The 17,259-nt window shown below is 60.0% G+C and overlaps 3 protein-coding genes across 5 annotated transcripts; 1 reads left to right on the forward strand and 2 right to left on the reverse strand.

The window, feature by feature from the left end:
- Positions 1-53: 53 nt before the first annotated feature.
- EML3 (EMAP like 3) lies at positions 54-9,668 on the reverse strand. Of its 2 annotated transcripts, none has more exons than XM_044259459.1 (22): positions 9,397-9,668; positions 8,412-8,583; positions 8,077-8,334; positions 7,869-7,982; positions 6,705-6,772; positions 6,424-6,547; positions 6,029-6,199; positions 5,783-5,852; positions 5,584-5,694; positions 5,236-5,331; positions 4,681-4,836; positions 4,378-4,519; positions 3,759-3,910; positions 3,552-3,677; positions 3,333-3,464; positions 2,802-2,869; positions 1,976-2,064; positions 1,806-1,903; positions 1,582-1,669; positions 997-1,095; positions 584-714; positions 54-494 (listed from the first exon to the last, which is right to left on the reverse strand). In XM_044259459.1, exons 1-22 carry the CDS (start codon positions 9,416-9,418, stop codon positions 291-293), a joined length of 2,691 nt encoding a protein of 896 aa, XP_044115394.1. In that variant the 5' UTR covers positions 9,419-9,668; the 3' UTR covers positions 54-290. The 2 variants fall into 2 exon arrangements, with proteins under 2 accessions (XP_044115394.1, XP_044115393.1); XM_044259458.1 differs by having other exon boundaries at positions 8,077-8,337.
- Positions 9,669-9,827: 159 nt separating this feature from the next.
- Positions 9,828-12,129, forward strand: ROM1 (retinal outer segment membrane protein 1). The gene is made up of 3 exons (XM_044259460.1): positions 9,828-10,831; positions 11,233-11,479; positions 11,596-12,129. Exons 1-3 carry the CDS (start codon positions 10,242-10,244, stop codon positions 11,812-11,814), a joined length of 1,056 nt encoding a protein of 351 aa, XP_044115395.1. The 5' UTR covers positions 9,828-10,241; the 3' UTR covers positions 11,815-12,129.
- Positions 12,130-12,277: 148 nt separating this feature from the next.
- B3GAT3 (beta-1,3-glucuronyltransferase 3) lies at positions 12,278-17,245 on the reverse strand. Of its 2 annotated transcripts, none has more exons than XM_044259462.1 (5): positions 17,102-17,245; positions 15,808-15,982; positions 13,612-13,972; positions 13,151-13,261; positions 12,278-12,782 (listed from the first exon to the last, which is right to left on the reverse strand). In XM_044259462.1, exons 1-5 carry the CDS (start codon positions 17,181-17,183, stop codon positions 12,684-12,686), a joined length of 828 nt encoding a protein of 275 aa, XP_044115397.1. In that variant the 5' UTR covers positions 17,184-17,245; the 3' UTR covers positions 12,278-12,683. The 2 variants fall into 2 exon arrangements, with proteins under 2 accessions (XP_044115397.1, XP_044115396.1); XM_044259461.1 differs by having other exon boundaries at positions 13,151-13,441.
- Between the last annotated feature and the right edge of the window lie 14 nt (positions 17,246-17,259).

Genomic DNA, 17,259 nt, shown 5'->3' on the forward strand with positions numbered 1-17,259 from the left:
ACCCCCACAGAGCCCCGGAGGCACCCAGCCGAGCCCCACAAAAGGACTGGGAGGCGACTTTGCTTTTGGTTTATTGCCCCTCAGCAGGCGGCGGGAGTCAGGGCCCAGGCTGGGGCTGCCCGGCTCAGCCAGCGGGTCTCTACAGTGTGTGCGGGGGTGCCATTCGCCCCCTCCAGGGAAACGCGCAATCGGGAATGTCTCGAAGTCCAGGAAAGGTCGGCCCCTGGTCCTAGGGGTTTCGGGTGGGGCGGAGCCGCGCCGCAGGGCCGGTGGGTCCCCTCCCGCAGCGGTCAGACGTCGAGAGAGGAGGCGGGGGACAGGGAGGGCGTTCGAGAGGGCGTGGCGGGCGCCGGCCCCGCGCCCCCAGCGCCCAGCACTCGCCATTGGAAGATGCTGGCGTCCTTGCCCCCCAGCGAGATGAGGTGCGAGTCGTCGTGCGTGAACCGGACGCTGGTCACGTGGCTGCCGTGGCCGCCGTACACGAGGCTTGGCGCCTGGGCGAGAGGGAAGACCGAGTTGCGGTGGCCCCGGAGCCCCGGGCCTATCCGGCCCGCCCGGCCCCAGAGGCCCCAGGAGGCCTCACCTTGGCGCGCGCGCACGGGTACTGGAACAGGTGCACTTTGCAGAAGTCGTCGGCCACGGCCACCACGCGCTCGTTGTGGGAGCGGCACAGGGAGTTGATGTCGGTGCCATCCGAGCCGTCTGGCCACACGCCTAGGACGGCGGCCCGCCTCAGTGAGGCCTCTCCCCTTGGCCACCCACGGCCCAGTGCCGCACCGTTCCCGGCGCTCAGGCAGCCGCGGCCACCCACTGGCCGCGTTCCAGGCAATCCTTCCCAGTCCCGACAGCCCAGGGCCTGAGGGGCCTCCCCGGCTAGATCTGCCGGTTTCTGGACGCCCACCCCTCGACACATGCCCCGCATTCCGAGCCCAGGGCGGGCTCCACCTTGGCCCCGACCCCCCCACCCCTCCCTCAAGGTTCCAAGGCCCTGCTCACCATAGACGTGGAAGCCCAGCACGCAGGTGTAAGTGGCCCACTCCCGGTCTCGGCTGTCGTAGCGATTCCTCAGCAGCTTGCAGCCTCCAACCACATCCCCTGGACAGAGGCAGCCCACCCAGCTCAGCTCTAACCCAGCCCTCGGTGGGGAAGACACGGAGACACGCAGGCTGGAAAGACCTGCGTGTGATCTGGTCACCGTGGTAGCAGCCCTCAGCCCAGGACAAAACCTAGCCCCATGTGCTTCCTAAATCCTTGCTCAAGTTCTCCCGACAGCTTCTCATCAGTTCCTCCTCCCTAGATAAGTCAATCCCTCCACACCTGCCCTGACAAACTTGTCCAAAACAACCTCTTCCTAGTACATTTTTCAAGTCCTCATGCGGAAAGACGTGTAAAACTGGGGGAGGGAGGAATCCCAAATCATAGTGTTTCTCCTCTGTACAATTCCAACCCATCTCCCCCTCTCTAAGTCACAGCCCCTCTACCTACTCTCCTTCAACCACTCCCAACCAGGAGCCCCCCCTGCCAAACAAATGAAACCCACCAGGTTACCCATTCCCCATGCTCTCCCTTCCTTCCACTCACAGTAAAGGATCTCATAGTCCCCAGAATTGGACATGATGAAACTCCCATCCTTGGACCAGTCAAGGTGAGTGATGAAGCTGGAGTGACCCTAGGAGAAAGGGTCAAGAGACTAAAAATGTAGATACTGTTTCCCCTCCTCACATCCCCCTTAGTGCACGAGACCCCCTTCAGGGAGTTTACCTGCTATGGCAATGCCCCCCCACCCTCCAGCCCAGCCTCCTCACCACACAGCGGCCAAAGCGGCTGGACTTGGCCCCATCACTGGAAACGCTATAGATGTAGATCATGTTGTCATGGGAACCGATGGCCAGGTACAACCCATCTACAAAGACACTCACTCAGAGAGGGAAGGGCCAGGGATGGGTCTAGGTCTGGGGTAGGGGGTGGCTCCCACCTGGGCTATACCGGACCACTGAGAGCTGCTCATTGCCGTCAGTGATGTCCGACACAATCTCTCGGGTCTCTGTGTCCAAAACCAGCCACCTGGAAGGGACGGGGTGGAAAGCCCGTGTGAGGTTACCTGTCCTGGTCAAGGTGGGGGTTGGCAAGTTGGAGAGTCTCAGAGACACCGACAGAAAGGCTGTGATGTGGACAAGTCACCACCGGTTTTTTTGTTTTGTTTTTTTAAGAGAGGGAGAGTGGGGAGAGGGGCAGAGGGAGAGGCAGAAAGGGAACCTTAAGCAGGCTCCATGCGTAGCACAGAGCCCACACAGGGCTCTCGATCTCACGGCCCTGATGAGATCATGACCTGAGCCGAAATCAAAGAGTTGGATGCTTAACAACGGAACCCCTCAGGCACCCCCAACACTATTCGTATGCTAGGAAACGGGAAGGGGCCAAGGCGAGAGAAAGGCTGAGGAGCTTCTGATGCCTCTAAGAAAGGAGGACCTAATGGAGTCGCAAGCCTGGCACTTCCTTGTTAGTCTCTCCCAAACCCTTCCCACCCCCACTGCTTCTCTATCCTAAGCCTCCACCTCCTCCACTCCCGGGTTTGGAGGGGAGAGTGGCTGAGTGTGATGACAGTTGCCACAGGAGAGCAGGGGAGGCCCGGGCTGCAGAGAAAAGCACTGAGCAGGGAGAGGTGCAGTTGGGGCCCCTGAGCAGGAAGCAGCCACACTCCTCCCCCCGACCCGGCCACCCCACCCCGCACACACCCCATTACCGGGGAAGCCTTCCCATACCTCCTGCTTTCCCCTCCCAGGAATCCTGGCTCCTCTCACCTCCCTGTGTTCAGTCCTACAGCCACAACTGCCCCACTGGGGTGGAAGTCAGCACAGAGACCAGTCTCCTGGGAGGGGGGAGAAGGTGAATTTAAGAAGATGCCTTTCTAGTGAAGGTTCCCGGACGGACACCTTGTCATGTTGGTAACACCAAAGCCTTCTCCTCCCAAGCATGAGACGGGGAGGAGAGGGACAGTAGACCTGGGGTGGAGGCAGGGTGTCCCTGGAGCCCAAATGAGGGGATACTCAAAATATTTAACAACCAGAATTGAGCTGGGAAGCTGTGCTGGAGAATTAACCATTTGTTGCTGGATCGAGGGGGAGGTCGGGGGGCTCAGGGGCAAGGCGGCAGTGTTCAGGGGGCACTGGAGGCATCTGCACAGCAGAACGGAGATTTTAGTAGCCCATTTGGCCATACCGGTACAAACTGGCTGCCTCCGGGGAGAAGGGAAGAGGATGTTAGGGAAGGAGTGGTGGCCACAGAAGCCATGGTGGGCGTGGCACTGGGGAGCCAGGGACACAGGGCTCTACCTTGAGGTCAATGCTCCAGGCCAGTGCATGGCCCTCCCCATCCCACAGGCAGAGCTGCCGGTCGTGGCCACAGGTGAGGAAGCGGTTCTGGAAGGGATGCGTGCAGAGCCCCCAGAGCTCATCCGTGTGGCCCTGCAGCACAGCATGGGCTGTAACCTCTGCCCCGCCTTGGTAGCTCTTCCCACCTCCTCCCCGGACCCCTGGGGGTGGGAGGCCAACCTGGATTACAGGCGAGAAGCCCTGGGCCAGATCTCCCCTCAGCAACGCATTCTTCGTGGTTCCCACCAGCAGCTCAGAGCCCAGCCCCTCCGCAATGGCCCGCACAGCCCCAAAGTGTTCAGGAATCTGCGGGATGGCGGCAAAAGTCAGGGACCCCCTGGCCATTCCTCTTCCTCCTCCCTTCCCTGACACCAGCCTAGCCCTCACCTCCGCCTCCTGGAGGGCCACCAATCCCGGCCCCCACTGGACCAGACGGCGGTCCCGTCCGCCACCACTCAGCACAGTCCCGTCCCGCCGGAGACACAGGGCAAAGATGGAACCTTCGTGAGCGTGGGCCTGGGCCACAATCCCGTAGGTCTCTGTGGGCAAAAACATGAGTTGGCAAAAACATCTTGGCATCGGGGTGCCAGGAAGTGGGCCACTGGACAGCAGCCCTGGCTGTCCCAAACAGAGTAATAATAATAACTCCCAGCTGTTGAGTACCGGCTGAACACAGTCTCTGATCCTTGGCTACTATTTTCCCCAGTTTACAAACTGGACAACTGAGGCCCAAAGATGTGAGGTAACTTCCTAAAGGCCAAACAACCAGAGGCAAAACTGGAATGTGAACCCAGAATCTAGCAGATTCCCAAAGCCCCAGCCCTGCCCCTCTGCCACGGAGTCCTTACCCAGCTAGATGGCCCTCCTAGAGGGCCCCTTGGGGCCCACAGACAACCATCAACTCTCATGGTAAAAAAAAAAAAAAAAAAAGAACATCCTCTTCTCTGTTCCCACAGACCCTCTGGGGTACTAGACTCCCCAGAAGCCACCACCCTCAACCGCATACCTTTGGCCCCACCCCTGCCTGGGGTTCTTGAATCTGAGAGGCTCCTCCCCCAGGTGAGAATGTTCCCCTCTGAATCCCCAGTGAGAATGTCTCCATCCGGGAGGAACACAAAGCAGGGGATAAACTTGGGTTTCTTGTATTTCTGGGGGAGAGGCGAGCAGAGAGCAGGGGTCAGAGGGAAGGGTGGAGACCGGAAGTCATGGACCATTGCCATTTGGGGGGATCAGGGTCTACAGTACTCAGCCCAATACCTCCACCTCCATTCTGTCCTCCCGCACCACCCTGCACCCATCCACGCCTCACCCCAAAGACACCCTGTTTCCGGGTGAGGGTCCCGTTCCCAGGAACCCCTGCTCCGCCACTCCAGTTCCAGAAGTGGACGTGGGATTTCCCGCTGGTGACAATGCAACTGCTGTCACGAGGGCTGAAGCCAACGGCCAAAACCGAGTCATTGGTACTCTGAAGGGAAGACACCAGATTCAGCCGTCCCAAGCCCTGAGCACCCTCACTTTACTCCACTTTTCAGTTTGCATCCTGACAGCTGGTCTGCGGAAGCTCCAAAACCCCAAGACAAGCCTTCCTTCCGGACCCAGGCCCTGGTCCCCTAAGAGCGCCCCCCCCCCAGTCACTCACGATGCCGGGATCACCCTAATGTCTGACACACAATGGATCTCTCCGGAGACCAGAAACTTCCGTAGTTCCCTTTCACAGCCTCGGAGAGGCTAAGAGGCTTCACTCCGGGTGACCCAGCCAGAAATGACATCAAGGTACAGGGAAGTCTGGAGTTCGCTCTGTACTCTGCTGCTCTTAGCTCCCTAACCTCACGGCCATGCCAGGCCACCTGGACTCCCTCCTCACCTTAATCTCAGCCAGCTTCGTGCCTCGGCTGCAGTCCCACACTGACAGCATGTGTTCATTGGAATCATCCACGACACAAAGAAAAGCACCCTGATCCTGAGAATGGGGGACACATCGGTGAGGCCGAGTGAGGCCTAGAGGGGTGTGGGCTCCCAGTCATTAGACAAGGGCTGCCATCACGGCTGGAACAGGCAGGAGGAATGGACACCTGTCCCTTTCTCAGGAAAATCGGCTTGGGGTTGGGGGTGGGGTTCAAGAAGGCCAGAACTTTGGAGGCGTCACTGGTGAAGTTCAAGGAGGTGCCTGGGCAAGGAAGCCGGGGATCTAGAGGCTTTGGGGCCGGCTCACCGCCACTGAGAAAGCCAAGGCTCCCACGCCCCGCTCGAAGGCCCCCAGTCCAATCTCCTGCAGCTTCAGCAGGGTCTCTGAGTCCCAGACGTGAACCACCGGCTGCAGGGGCTGGGGGCGTCAGAAAGGGGTCAGGGACTCGAAGGAAAGCCAGGCTGGAATTTCATCCCGTCTGCCTGGTGTTGGACTTTGGCCTTACCTTGCCATCTTTATCCACTCCAGCTGTCTGTCCTGAAGCTACACGGACACCATCCGGGTGGACGGCCAGACTAAGTGGGGGAGGAGACGCTCTAGGGAAGGGGGTCGGTCTCTCAAGACCCCCCAGGACACGTCCTCCGTGCTTGGAGAGCCCTCCTGCTCCTCCACACCCACCCAGACCCTGTTCCTGCCAAGGCCACCGTCCCCACGCCTAGAGCTGCCCACTCCCAGGCCCTGGGCCCCTCACCATCGAACGCAGTCCGTGTGGCCCCGGTAATGTCTCTGGCCGCCACCTCCAGGGCCCCCTGGGCCTCCCTCGGGCCGGTACAGCACCACCACACAGGCAATAAAGTAGACCACCTCCCCAGAGCGCAGCACAAACAGATTAGAGCGGGAGTCACGACCCCTGTACCCATAACTGGAGTGGGGATCACAGTCAAGGAAAGGGTCAGACCAAGGGCAGAATGAGGTAGAGAGGGGGCAACAAAAGAGCTTCTGGCTGGCAGCACCATCAGCAAAGGATGGTAGGGGAGGAGTCAGAGGGCTTCCTGATCCCATGGACCCAGGGGGAAACCATCGAGAAGCTGGGGGGTCCCCAAGATGGGAAAGGTGGCTCCCGTGGGACTGGAGGGGGCAGGATACACCCAGTCAAGGCTGAGGGTCTCCGGGGGTGGGCCGCTGGGCAGCTCCTCAAGGCTGCGGATGCCAGACGGGATGTACATGGTAATGGGGCGGCCGCGAAGGAACATTTTCACTGAGATGCCTTCTACAGAGAGAAGGGGGGTGTCAACCACCACCCTGCAGCCTCCCTTTCAAGAAAACTCTACCCACCACACCTCACAGGTCCCCCACAATAGCTCCCGGGGCTGTAGCCCAAACCCCAAATCTGTCATCCCAGCTCTTCCAGACTCCTCTGTACATACCCAAATTATAGTTGCTCCTCCGAGACCCAGGACCCCCAGGGCTGGAGAGGGGGTCTTTCCCCCCACGGCTGTTGGGAAGAGAGAAAAGCAGAGGGATGGGGTCAGGTCCCAAGACCTAAGTGGGAAAGGGCAGGACACAAGAAAGGAGGTTCCTCTAGATACCCAACAAGGTCTGCCAGCCTTTAGTCTGCATTCGGAGCATTCAGGGCCCCAAGTAGATGGGGACTTTCATCACTACATAAGAGATGAGAGGATTTAGGCTAAAGGGGCAGAGCACATGGCACAAAGCCCTATTTGTGAGAGACAGTGCGGCATGGCAAGGGGGGCCCTCTCCTCTAGACCACCAGGCTTCTGGTTGACCTTTTCATTTCTCCATCTGTAAAATGGGACCAAAGTGAATCCAGAAATGTACACCAGCCCTGCCTTTCAGGGTCTGGGATATGAGCTAGAAAGTCCTTCCCTCACCAGAGGAAAGTAACAGGTGAATTCCCCAAACAGTTCTCACTAGATTATAAAGCAGTAATATTTCTTTAGAGAATAAAGGAGACCAAGAACAGGGCTCGAATAAACACTCAGAGGTCCTGAGCCCTGTAGGTACTCTGAGACAATTATACTCAGCCACTAGGATTTCCCCTTGCTCTCTAGAAATAAAGCCTGTTAGGGCGCCTGGGTGGCTCAGTTGGTTAGAAATAAAGCCTGGTAGATTGGGGTGGAGCTGAGGGGTAGGGCTGAAACTCCGAAAACAATCATCTGTGAAAATCAGGACAGCTTTCAGTACCTCTTAGAATCTTGGAAGGTTTGCGGTGATACAGTAGAGCCAGAGTCAGGAAGAGTAGGGTTTGAATCCTAGCTCTAGCTGTGTGACCCCAGGCAAATGACTTACCCTCTCTGAGCCTGCTTCCTCACCTGGCCAATGAACAGCAAGAGACCACCTACCCCCCAAGGATGTCGTGGGAACTGAATGAGGTGGAGAAGGTCGAGGGTTTAGCACAGGGCCAGGTACACAGCAGGTGCCCCAGGAGCACTTGTTCCTTTCTTCCTGTTGGGCAATGAGGTCCCCCCACCCCACCCAGGGAATTGAGGTGAGGGATGTGGAAAATCAAGAGCCTGAGCCTGGGGTGGGGTGGGGTAGAGAGGGGCGGGGGGCGGGGCAGGCTGGCCCACCTCTCCGTGCTCCCTGACCGCAGCAAAAGGTTAGCTGAGGAAGCTGCCTTCCGGGAGAGTTTCTGCCGAGGCCGCTCTGAGGGGGATGAGGAGGAGGAAGAATTTCTCCGTGGCCTGGTAGGAGCATAGTGAGCAGGTCAGGATCATTCCCTCTGCTCGTGCCCCCCAGTCCTCCCAGCCCTCCCGGCCTCTGCCGCAGGACACTTACGTGTCAGCACGCTGCGGGGACTGCACAAGCCTGAGGATCCCCGGGGGGCCGGGGGAACCAGCGCCACTGCTGCTGCTGCCCCCTCCTTCAGACTGGGTCCCACCAGGCTCTTCACTGCCCCCCTGGGGGGCTGGGGGCCCATTGCTCAGGCTAGGGGGGCCCGGGGATGGCTCCGTCTCCACCTCGGTCTCGGTCTGGGTACCCCGGCTCACCAAGGAGGGGCCGCACGTGGGGGGCAGTCCTGGGGGCACTGCAGGGCTGCTGGGGAGACAGTGAATCAACCTGATGCCCCTAGAGATCCCTGGGAGGAAGAGGGTGTGTGACAACAGGCATACCTGTCTCGGATTGGAGCGGGCGTGCCAGGGTCCTGCAGGGGGTTGGGGGGCGCGTGCAGCCGCAGCAGGCGGAGAGCCTCGGCCAGGGCTGCCTTAACCAGCTCCATCTCCTTCTCCTGCACCTGAAGCCGATGGCTCAAGGACTGCAGGGCCTCCTGAGCAGGGCCCTCACCTGGGAAAAGGGCAAGAGGCACTCAGAATGTACCCACCATGGGGAGAAAGGGTTGAGGGGATTCTGTCTACCCCCAACTTTGCATTTGTCCAATAGGACTACCCCCTTCAAGCAGCCCCAGGCTTGGAGGGTGGCCCAGAGGGGAGGAGACGGGTGGTAGAGGATCAAGGGCCTCCTTCTGGCCAGGGCGGGCGAGGAGTCTGGCAGCGCTCCCTTCCTGCTGCTGTCTCAGCCTCCGCAAAGACAGGGAGTACCGTGGAGTACCAGGGGGGAAATATGGAGTACTGCCCAGGAACGTGGGAACCACAGAGTGAGGCGCAGCGCGGGTGAAGGATGACAGGCCACCCCAGCGCCAGTCTCCAGGGAAGAGAGAGAAACTGAGGAGGGGGCGCGAAAGGAGAGGGAGACACGAGAGTACAGTCATCTGAGGGCTCAGACGACCAGGAGAAGAGATCGAGAATGACCGGAGAGGGTATCAGCGGAGACGGAGTCCTAGAGAAGGTCCCAGGGTAACGGGTCAGAAGTAAAACGACCCACAAAGCCAGGAGAAGAGGCCCAGAATAACGCAGGGGACAGAGAAACACCCAGGGGCCCAGAGTAACACGGGGAGTGGATGGCGTTGAAGAAGTTGGAAATGACAGCAGGAGATCCAAATAACTAGGGAGAGCGACCTGAGGACCAGTGGAGGATGCTCAGAGCCCCTGAGGCCGAGAAGCACGCGGGGACGCCACCAGACAGCCGTGGGGCTCTGGCAGCGGCCGACCGGCCGGCGCCCCGGGAAGGGGCACGCCGCCCGCCCCGCCCCGTACTCACCGGGCCCCCCGGCCCCGTCCATCCGGCCCCCGGCTTGCTCCGAGCGGCGGCGGCGGAGGAGGCTTCTAAGCCGCCGGGGCCATGGCCAGGGAGAGGGGAAGGGGAAGCACCCCGGGGCGCGCGCGCGCGCGGGTGCCGTGCCACCCCCCGGGGGCGCTGTCGGGCGAGGGGAAAGGGCCTGGAGGGGGCGCTGTGGCGCGGGGGCAGCAGGCTCCGGGGCCCGCCGGGGCCTCGGACTCTCCCGGGGCCGCTCTCGGCTCCCGGGGGTGGGGTGGCGGGGCCGTCCCGGGCCCCAGCGCCGCGGCACAAACAGGCGCCGGACGCGGAGCCGCCAGGAAGCGCGGAAGGGGGGGGCGGGACGAGGTGGAGGGGGGGAGGCCGGGCCGCCTGGTAACCCCTCCCTGTCCGGGCCTCGCCGCTCGGGACCCGGGCAGGGCCAACTCGCTGACCCCCGGGCCCCCTCCGGGTCTCCGCCCTCCAGGCCCTTCCCGGATCCCCGCCCCCGTACTCCCTGGGGTCCTGGTCTCCGCGCCCCAGCCCCTAGCCCATAGGGGCAGAGCCGACCCGCCCCTCCCCACTTCCGCGAGGGGCAGGGGCGGGGTCACGAACTGGGCCCTTAGCCCGGGGGCGGGGCTTTCCCTAAGGGGCTAGGCCAAGGCATCTCGAATTGGGACTGGCAGGAGCGGGGGCAGCGGGTTATTAAGGCTGGGGGGTGGGCGGATTCCCAGGGTATTGGGGTCAGGGTGGCATTAGCCCAGCTCAAGCCGGGCTAGGCTGACTCAGCATCCTGTCCCTGCCAACCCTCGTCCCCGACCGCTCTGCTTTCCCTTGGGCAGAGATGGGAGATGGCGCCGGTGTTGCCCCTGGTGCTGCCCCTCCAGCCCCGCATCCGTCTGGCACAGGGGCTCTGGCTCCTTTCCTGGCTGCTGGCGCTGGCCGGTGGCCTCGCCCTCCTATATAGCGGGCACCTCCTGGCCCAGCTGTGGCTCCTCCGCACTTTCTTGGCTCCCTCCTGCCCCTTTGCTGCCCTGCCCCAGGTGGCCCTGGCTGCCGGTTTGGGGGCTCTGGGCACAGGACTGGTGGGTGCGGGAGCCAGCAGGGCCAGCCTGGACGCGTCTCAGTACCCTCCCTGGCGAAAGGTTCTGGGCCCCCTGCTGGTGCTTGGCACTGCCGGCGGGGGGGGTCTTCTGATCCTAGCCCTGGGACTGGCCCTGGCTTTACCTGGGAGTCTGGATGCCGGGCTGGAGGATGGCCTGGGGACTGCCTTGGCTCACTACAAAGACACAGAGGTGCCCGGACACTGTCATGCCAAACGGCTGTTGGATGAACTTCAGCTGAGGCACCACTGCTGCGGGCGCCACGGGTACAAGGACTGGTTTGGCATCCAGTGGGTCAGCAGCCGTTACTTGGATCCCAATGACCAGGAGGTGGTGGAGTGAGTGTTTGGTTCCCCCCTCCCCCGTCCCTCCTCCTAGCCTCCTTCCCCTCCTTTGCCTCCTCTGCCCTTAAAACCCACCTCTCCCCACAGGCAATAAATAGAGCGTAGTGATTGAGAGAATTGGTTACAGATCTGCCATTTATTAGGTGTGTGACCCAGGGCACATTACCAAACTGCTCTGGGCCCGTTTCCTCCTCTGTAGTATGGAGATCATAGGACCCACCTTACAGACTTACTGTAAAGATAAATGAATTGTGCATGCCTCACACTGCATGCTGTGGTAAACCAGTCAGAGCAGGTCTCTCGTGTTGTTTCCCTTCTCAGCTCCTGTGCCCTGCAGTTTCTCCCCCTGGCCTCTATTTCCAGCCATCCTAACACCCCTGCCCCTCCCCTTGCAGCCGGATCCAGAGCAACGTGGAAGGCCTGTATCTGATCGACGGTGTCCCTTTCTCCTGCTGCAACCCCCACTCGCCCAGACCTTGCCTGCAAAGCCGGCTCTCAGAGCCCCACGCCCACCCTCTCTTTGATCCCCGTCAGCCCAACCTAAACCTCTGGGCCCAAGGATGCCACGGGGTACTGCTGGGGCACCTGCAGGACTTGGCGAGCGTGCTGGGCGGCGGGCTGGCTGTCACCTTCCTGCTGCAGGTGAGTCAGCCAAGTGTCCAAGGGCTCCCCTCCTCGGGGGAACCCTCGCTGCCTCCAGGCCTGGCCCCAGGAGCACTTGACCCACACTAACCGCTCTCCCCTTGCCTTCCCCACAGATCCTGGTGCTCCTGGGCCTGCGGTACCTGCAGACGGCCCTGGAGGGGCTTGAAGGAGTCATTGACGCGGAGGGAGACACCCAGGGCTATCTCTTCCCCAGCGGGCTGAAGGACATGCTGAAAACGGCGTGGCGACAGGGAGAGGTGGCTCACAGGCCCGCACCTGAGGAGGCCCCACCAGAAGAGGCACCCCCTGAGGAGGGTCTCCCTGAGGCCTAGTGGCCTGAAGCTTGGGGTGGAGACTGGGAGGGGGGATGGGGAGGGACGGACAGGACTGAAAACCTCACAACTCCTTACCAAGCCTCCACAGGATGGTGGTGGTGGGGTTCCTGGGATTAGAGGAGGGGCGAATGATAGTCACAGAGCTGGATCGGGGTGGAGGGGGATTGGCGAGAAAACTAGGTGTCCAGGCCCTAGCCCCTGTGGCTAAGAGCCACCCGGGGAACAGAAGGCGCCCAGGGTGTGGGGAAGGAGACGCGGGAATGACCGGAGACTGCTCCTTGCACACAGACTCAATAAAGCTTTTGGATGGAAGCCACTGACCTTCCTCTTCAAGGGGGTGGGGGGCCCTGGGAGAGCTGATTTCTGTCTGACAGAGAAGCCAGGACGCCCAGGTTTTTGGACTCTGGTGAGGGTCAAATGCAAGAACCAGACGTGCGCAACGAAGGAAACCAGAGGCCCCTCCAGCTTGAGATCTTTTATTCTGGAGGTAGGAGGGGGGTCAGCATGCTCAGGTGGGGAGGGTCCGGCCCAGCTCCTCCAGCCCCCCAACGCATGCCCAGCCCCAATAAGTTACCCAGTTGCTCAGCAGCCCTCCCTCCTGAGCGTCTGTCCTTCCGCTCCGCCCCAGACAGGGCTGACCCAACTGAACACAAGGGCCGCTTGTCCCCAGCCTGTGGGCAGTGCCACATGGCAGGCTGGGGGAGGGGAGAAGCAGCTGGGCCACGCCCTGGGGCTGAGGGGGCAGAGGGGGCCGCCCCCGGCTCTGAGGGGGTCAGGATTTGGAAAACTGCATCCTGGGCAGGCCAGGGGCCCAGTCCCCCAGGTTCGTGCCTGACGAGAGGCAGTGGTCAGGGTGGGGATTGCCGTCACACCTCCACAGCTGGGTCTGAGCCTCGGCCCTGCCGCTGGAGCTGCTCTTCCTGCTTCATCTTGGGTTTCTCTGTCCGTGTGTGCCACACCAGAACCTGTCCCGGGCGCGCTTCCGTTAGGGCTGGGCCTGGCTGGCATGAGGCCTCTGGGGCCCTCAGCATGGAACGGATTCTCTCACCCCCTCTACACACACAGCGTCCACTGTGAAGTGTGAAGGGCAGCGCCCCCCCGCCACCTCCATGCTATGTGGATGCCCAGGAGACAGCGTGGCAGGAGACCCCTTGCCGACGCTGGCTCCCAGCTTCCCCTGCAGCAGAGTAAGCAGAGTTGAATCCGGGCTCTAGAGGGTCCCTCCTGGTTCAAAAGCCCATCCTCTGAGCATCCTCCTCGAGGCCTTGCTCCGCTTCCCCCATCACCCCTCCATATCCCAGAGCCGGATTTCCGCCCATCTCCAGCTCCTTACCCGAGTGCAATTGGCTGCCCGCGGCTCCAGGTCCTTGGGATCCACGAGGTGGCTCAGGAGACTGCTCTCCAGGTGGCCCCGGGGAGCGGTGGCATCAAACTGGGCACTGGGCTTAGCCAACAGCAAGGGCAGGGAGACAGCAAATCCTGCCATATCCACTGGGAAGGGCCTATTGGGCTCCCACGCTGTGTGGAAGCCCACGACCCGGCCATCCTGTACCCGAGGGCCCTCGAATCGCAGGCCGCCCACCAGCCCCACAGGCCACACTGAGACACCACGGGTCCAGCGCATCTAAGAGAGGTCAGGAGAGAAGAAACAGACAGGGGGGTGGCCCAGGGCCACGGGGGTCACTCGGCCCCACTGCTTCCCCCTCCTCACACCGGTCACCAAGGCAACAGGTGAGGCTGGCCCCACCTGCCTCTTTCCCCAACCCCACCCCAGAGGGGTGGGGAGGGGCTTACCTCCTCGAAGAGTTCCCGGCTGTAGGTGTTGTCATCATCTGCAAAGTACACGACTCCCCGTGTGCCGGCTGGAGGGGGGTCCTTCTCTCCCCCCACAGCGCCCCCTCCACTCCGGAGCCAGTCCAGGGCCCTGTTCCGTTGCTCTACCCCGCGGGGCCGAACCCACCCGGGTTCGCCCTCCCTGAGCCGCTGGGCCTTGGGGGTAAGGACCGCCAGGTGTGTGAAGAGGAGGCCCGAGGCAGCCAGCAGCCCGGACACCAGTGGGGTGGGGCCCTCGGCATCCTCCACCAGCAGCCAGTGCAGCCGGGGCACCAGGCTCAGTGTCTGGGACAGCCGCACCAGCTCGGCTTTCTGCACCAGCCTGCAGGGGAAAAGAGGCAAGGCGGGGGGGTAGGGCTCCGTACCATCTGCTCCCGCCTGCCGGCCAATACACATAACTTCTCCTGGGCCCATTCCGGTATCCTCCATGGTCTTTCCCGAGCCAATACCCAAATTCTCTTTCTCGCCTATCAGTTCCACACCAAGCTCCCCTGCCCTGTTCCTGCAGCCCATGTCTGGAACCCCCCCAACCCCAAGGCTCTGGCTGTGGGAGACTACAGGTTAAGGTCACAGGCTTTGGAATCAGATCTGGGTTTGAACACCAGCTCTGTAACTGAGTAGGAGAGACACTGGGGGAAATGGGTCAGATCTCCCCAAGCCTCAGTCTCCTTGGCTAGGAAAATGAGAATAACAGTACTTTACCATCATGCTGTCTTAAAGGTTCAATTATAATGACTTTCTAAAATATCAGGAGGGGGGTGCCTGGGTGGCTCAGTGGGTTAAGTCTCTGCCTTTGACCCAGGTCATGATCTCGGGGTCCTGGGATCGAGCCCCACATCGGACTCTCCCCCTCTCCCTCTGCCTGCCTCTCTGCCTACTTACGATCTGTCAAATAAATAAATAAATCTTTTTAAAAAAATAATAAAATAAAATACCAGGAGGGCCAGGTCCTCTGCCTGGGTTTCTAAGTAGAGAGATTTAGAGGAGCTCTTTGCCTCATTCCTCTCCAGGAGAGGGTTTTCCTAAGTTTAGACAAGAAACTGGGAAGGTGTGGCCAGGCTTCTTTATCCTGCAGACTGCTCTGCCCCAGGGTTGATGCTGTGTGTATGGAAGAGGACAGGGTCTAGAGCTGCCTGTGCCTACACGGGTCAGCCACCTGATTCCAGGCAGGTGTCAGCAGGCTCTTTAGCTATAGATCCAAAGCCATGTTCCCCAGTTGGTTTGTACAAAGAGAAAGCTACATTTTTTTTCCTTTTTTTTTTTTTTTTTTAAAGATTTTTTTTTTTTATTTATTTATTTGAGAGAGATAGACAGTGAGAGAGAGCATGAGCGAGGAGAAGGTCAGAGAGTGAAGCAGACTTCCCATGGAGCTGGGAGCCTGATGTGGGACTCGATCCCGGGACTCCAGGATCACGCCCTGAGCCGGAGGCAGTCGTCCAACCAACTGCGCCACCCAGGCGTCCCTCCTTTTTTTTTTTTTTAAGATTTTATTTATTTATTTGACAGAGAGAGATCACAAGTAGGCAGAGAGGCAGGCAGAGAGAGAGAGAGGAGGAAGCAGGCTCCCTGCTGAGCAGAGAGCCCGATGCGGGACTCGATCCCAGGACCCTGAGACCATGACCTGAGCCGAAGGCAGCTGCTTAACCCACTGAGCCACCCAGGCGCCCCGAGAAAGCTACATTTTAATTAAAAATAAAATAAAATAAAATAAAGCTCTTACTTAGCACAGTGTCTGGTAGAAAGTAAACATGCTGTAAATCACAGCTGGTGTAACTATTTCTAGATTCTAGTTTGACTGTCAGGCCAAGCCCTTTCCTACTTCAATTAAGTCAGGGATCCTCCAACTTTCTCACCAAAGGATCCCCGAGGAGAGAAAGCGAACTCAGAGGCAAGCTCAGCATTTCTTTGAAACTTTCTTGTTCTTTCTTCAGATTTGTTAGGAACTGTGTCTTCTATTTCATAGCATAGCCCTGTCTCTTTTACTGGAAAAACAACCCTTTTCCCACAGATCTTTGAGGAGAGATGTGGTTCATTTACCCTGTCATTTGGCAGGCCCCAGTTTGAGGAACATCCCCTGGCCCAGCTCCTTTCTAAAGTCATCATCAACCCCAACCTCCTGGCCCACGCAGGCCTCCTGGGTACAAAAGAGCCCGTTACCTGGCGTAGGTGGGGGTAACGACATAGATAGTAGGCAGGGCTTCAGGTTCAGGGGGCTGGGCAGGGGCAGGGGGTGGGCGGCGGAGATCGGCTTGCAGCTGGGAAATCCTCAGATCCTTCTGCCGAAGCTGCTCAGCCGCTGCGCGCAGGGGAGGGAGGCAGTCACATGGCTGACCTGGTCCCAGGAAGCAGGGAAGGGGGGCAGAGAACCACAGCATGTTGAGCATCCCAAAGGGTCATAACCTTCTCATTCAACTCCTAGGCAGTGCTGGAGTCTCCTGACAACTTCCCCGACAGCCTCTCCCATACCTCATGGCCTCAATCAGCAGCCCCCTCCAACTGCAATCAATTCCATCTGTTACAGCTTTCATTCGGATACTGAACTGATCAGCAGCCTCCATCCATCTCTCTACCTGCTGATCCTAAGGTTGCCTTCTGGAGCCATAAAGAGCAACTAGATCTCCTGAACCAGGGCAGTCTTTTAAATACCTGAGGATCATGCCCTAAGCCCTGTCTCTCTATGTAAGAAGCAACATTCCATCTGTTCCCTTGGCTGTGTGACCAAAGACTCATAAAATTAATCGATTCCGTTATTGGATAAATATTTATTGAATGCTCCTCGTGGGAGGCAGCCTTAGGTGCTGGGGATGCAGCAGGGAGCAGGGCAGACATGGTCCCTGCCTTCATGGAGCTTTCAGTTTAGTGGAGGAAGCAGACACTGACCAAAGAAACAAATTCGTAAAATCATTCCGAATTGTGATAAGAGCCAAGAAGGAAACACAAAAAAACAGAGAATAAAAGAGAATGCGGAAAAAGAAGAGTTACGCTAGCTAAAGTGGTCAGGGAAAGCCTCCCAGAGGCGGTGACATTTGAGCTGAGACCTGAAGGATGAGAAAGCGGCGGCCAGGGAAGAGCAGGGAGAAAAGCACCGCAGCCCGCAAGAACAGGTTAAAAGCTTGAGAGAGCAATGCGCGTGGGCTTTTCGAGAAACTGTCATGCAGCCAGTGGGGCCGGAGCAGAGCGAGCGAGTGGGAAGGGAAGGGGTTGGAAAGGCTGACGGCCACAGGATCATGCGGGGCCCTGCGGACTCTGGGAAGGAGTCTGCATTCCATCCGAGGTGCGGAGGGAAGCCGCGGCGCGTCCTACAGAGGGGAGTGCGCTGGCGGCCGCAGGGGGCCATCGGAGGGCCGAGCCGGCTGAAGGGTGTCTGCGCGGGGGTTCATCCCTAGGGCGGGATCCACGGCGGCGGGCGCTCTCCGGCGAGCCCGCCGCCCCCCCGCCCCGCCCCGCTCACCGAGCTGCACCAGCGCGTAGAGGAGGCCGGCGATCGACACCAGGAAGTAGGCGAGAAACACGTTCTTCAGCTTCAGCTTCATGGCGGTGCCGCCACCCGCGCCGGGGCAGGCGGGGTCCGGGGGGACGAGGGGGTCCCCGCCCCCCACCCGCCAGCCT

This window comes from Neovison vison, chromosome 7 (assembly GCF_020171115.1).
Source record: "Neovison vison isolate M4711 chromosome 7, ASM_NN_V1, whole genome shotgun sequence".
Lineage (NCBI taxonomy): Eukaryota > Metazoa > Chordata > Mammalia > Carnivora > Mustelidae > Neogale > Neogale vison.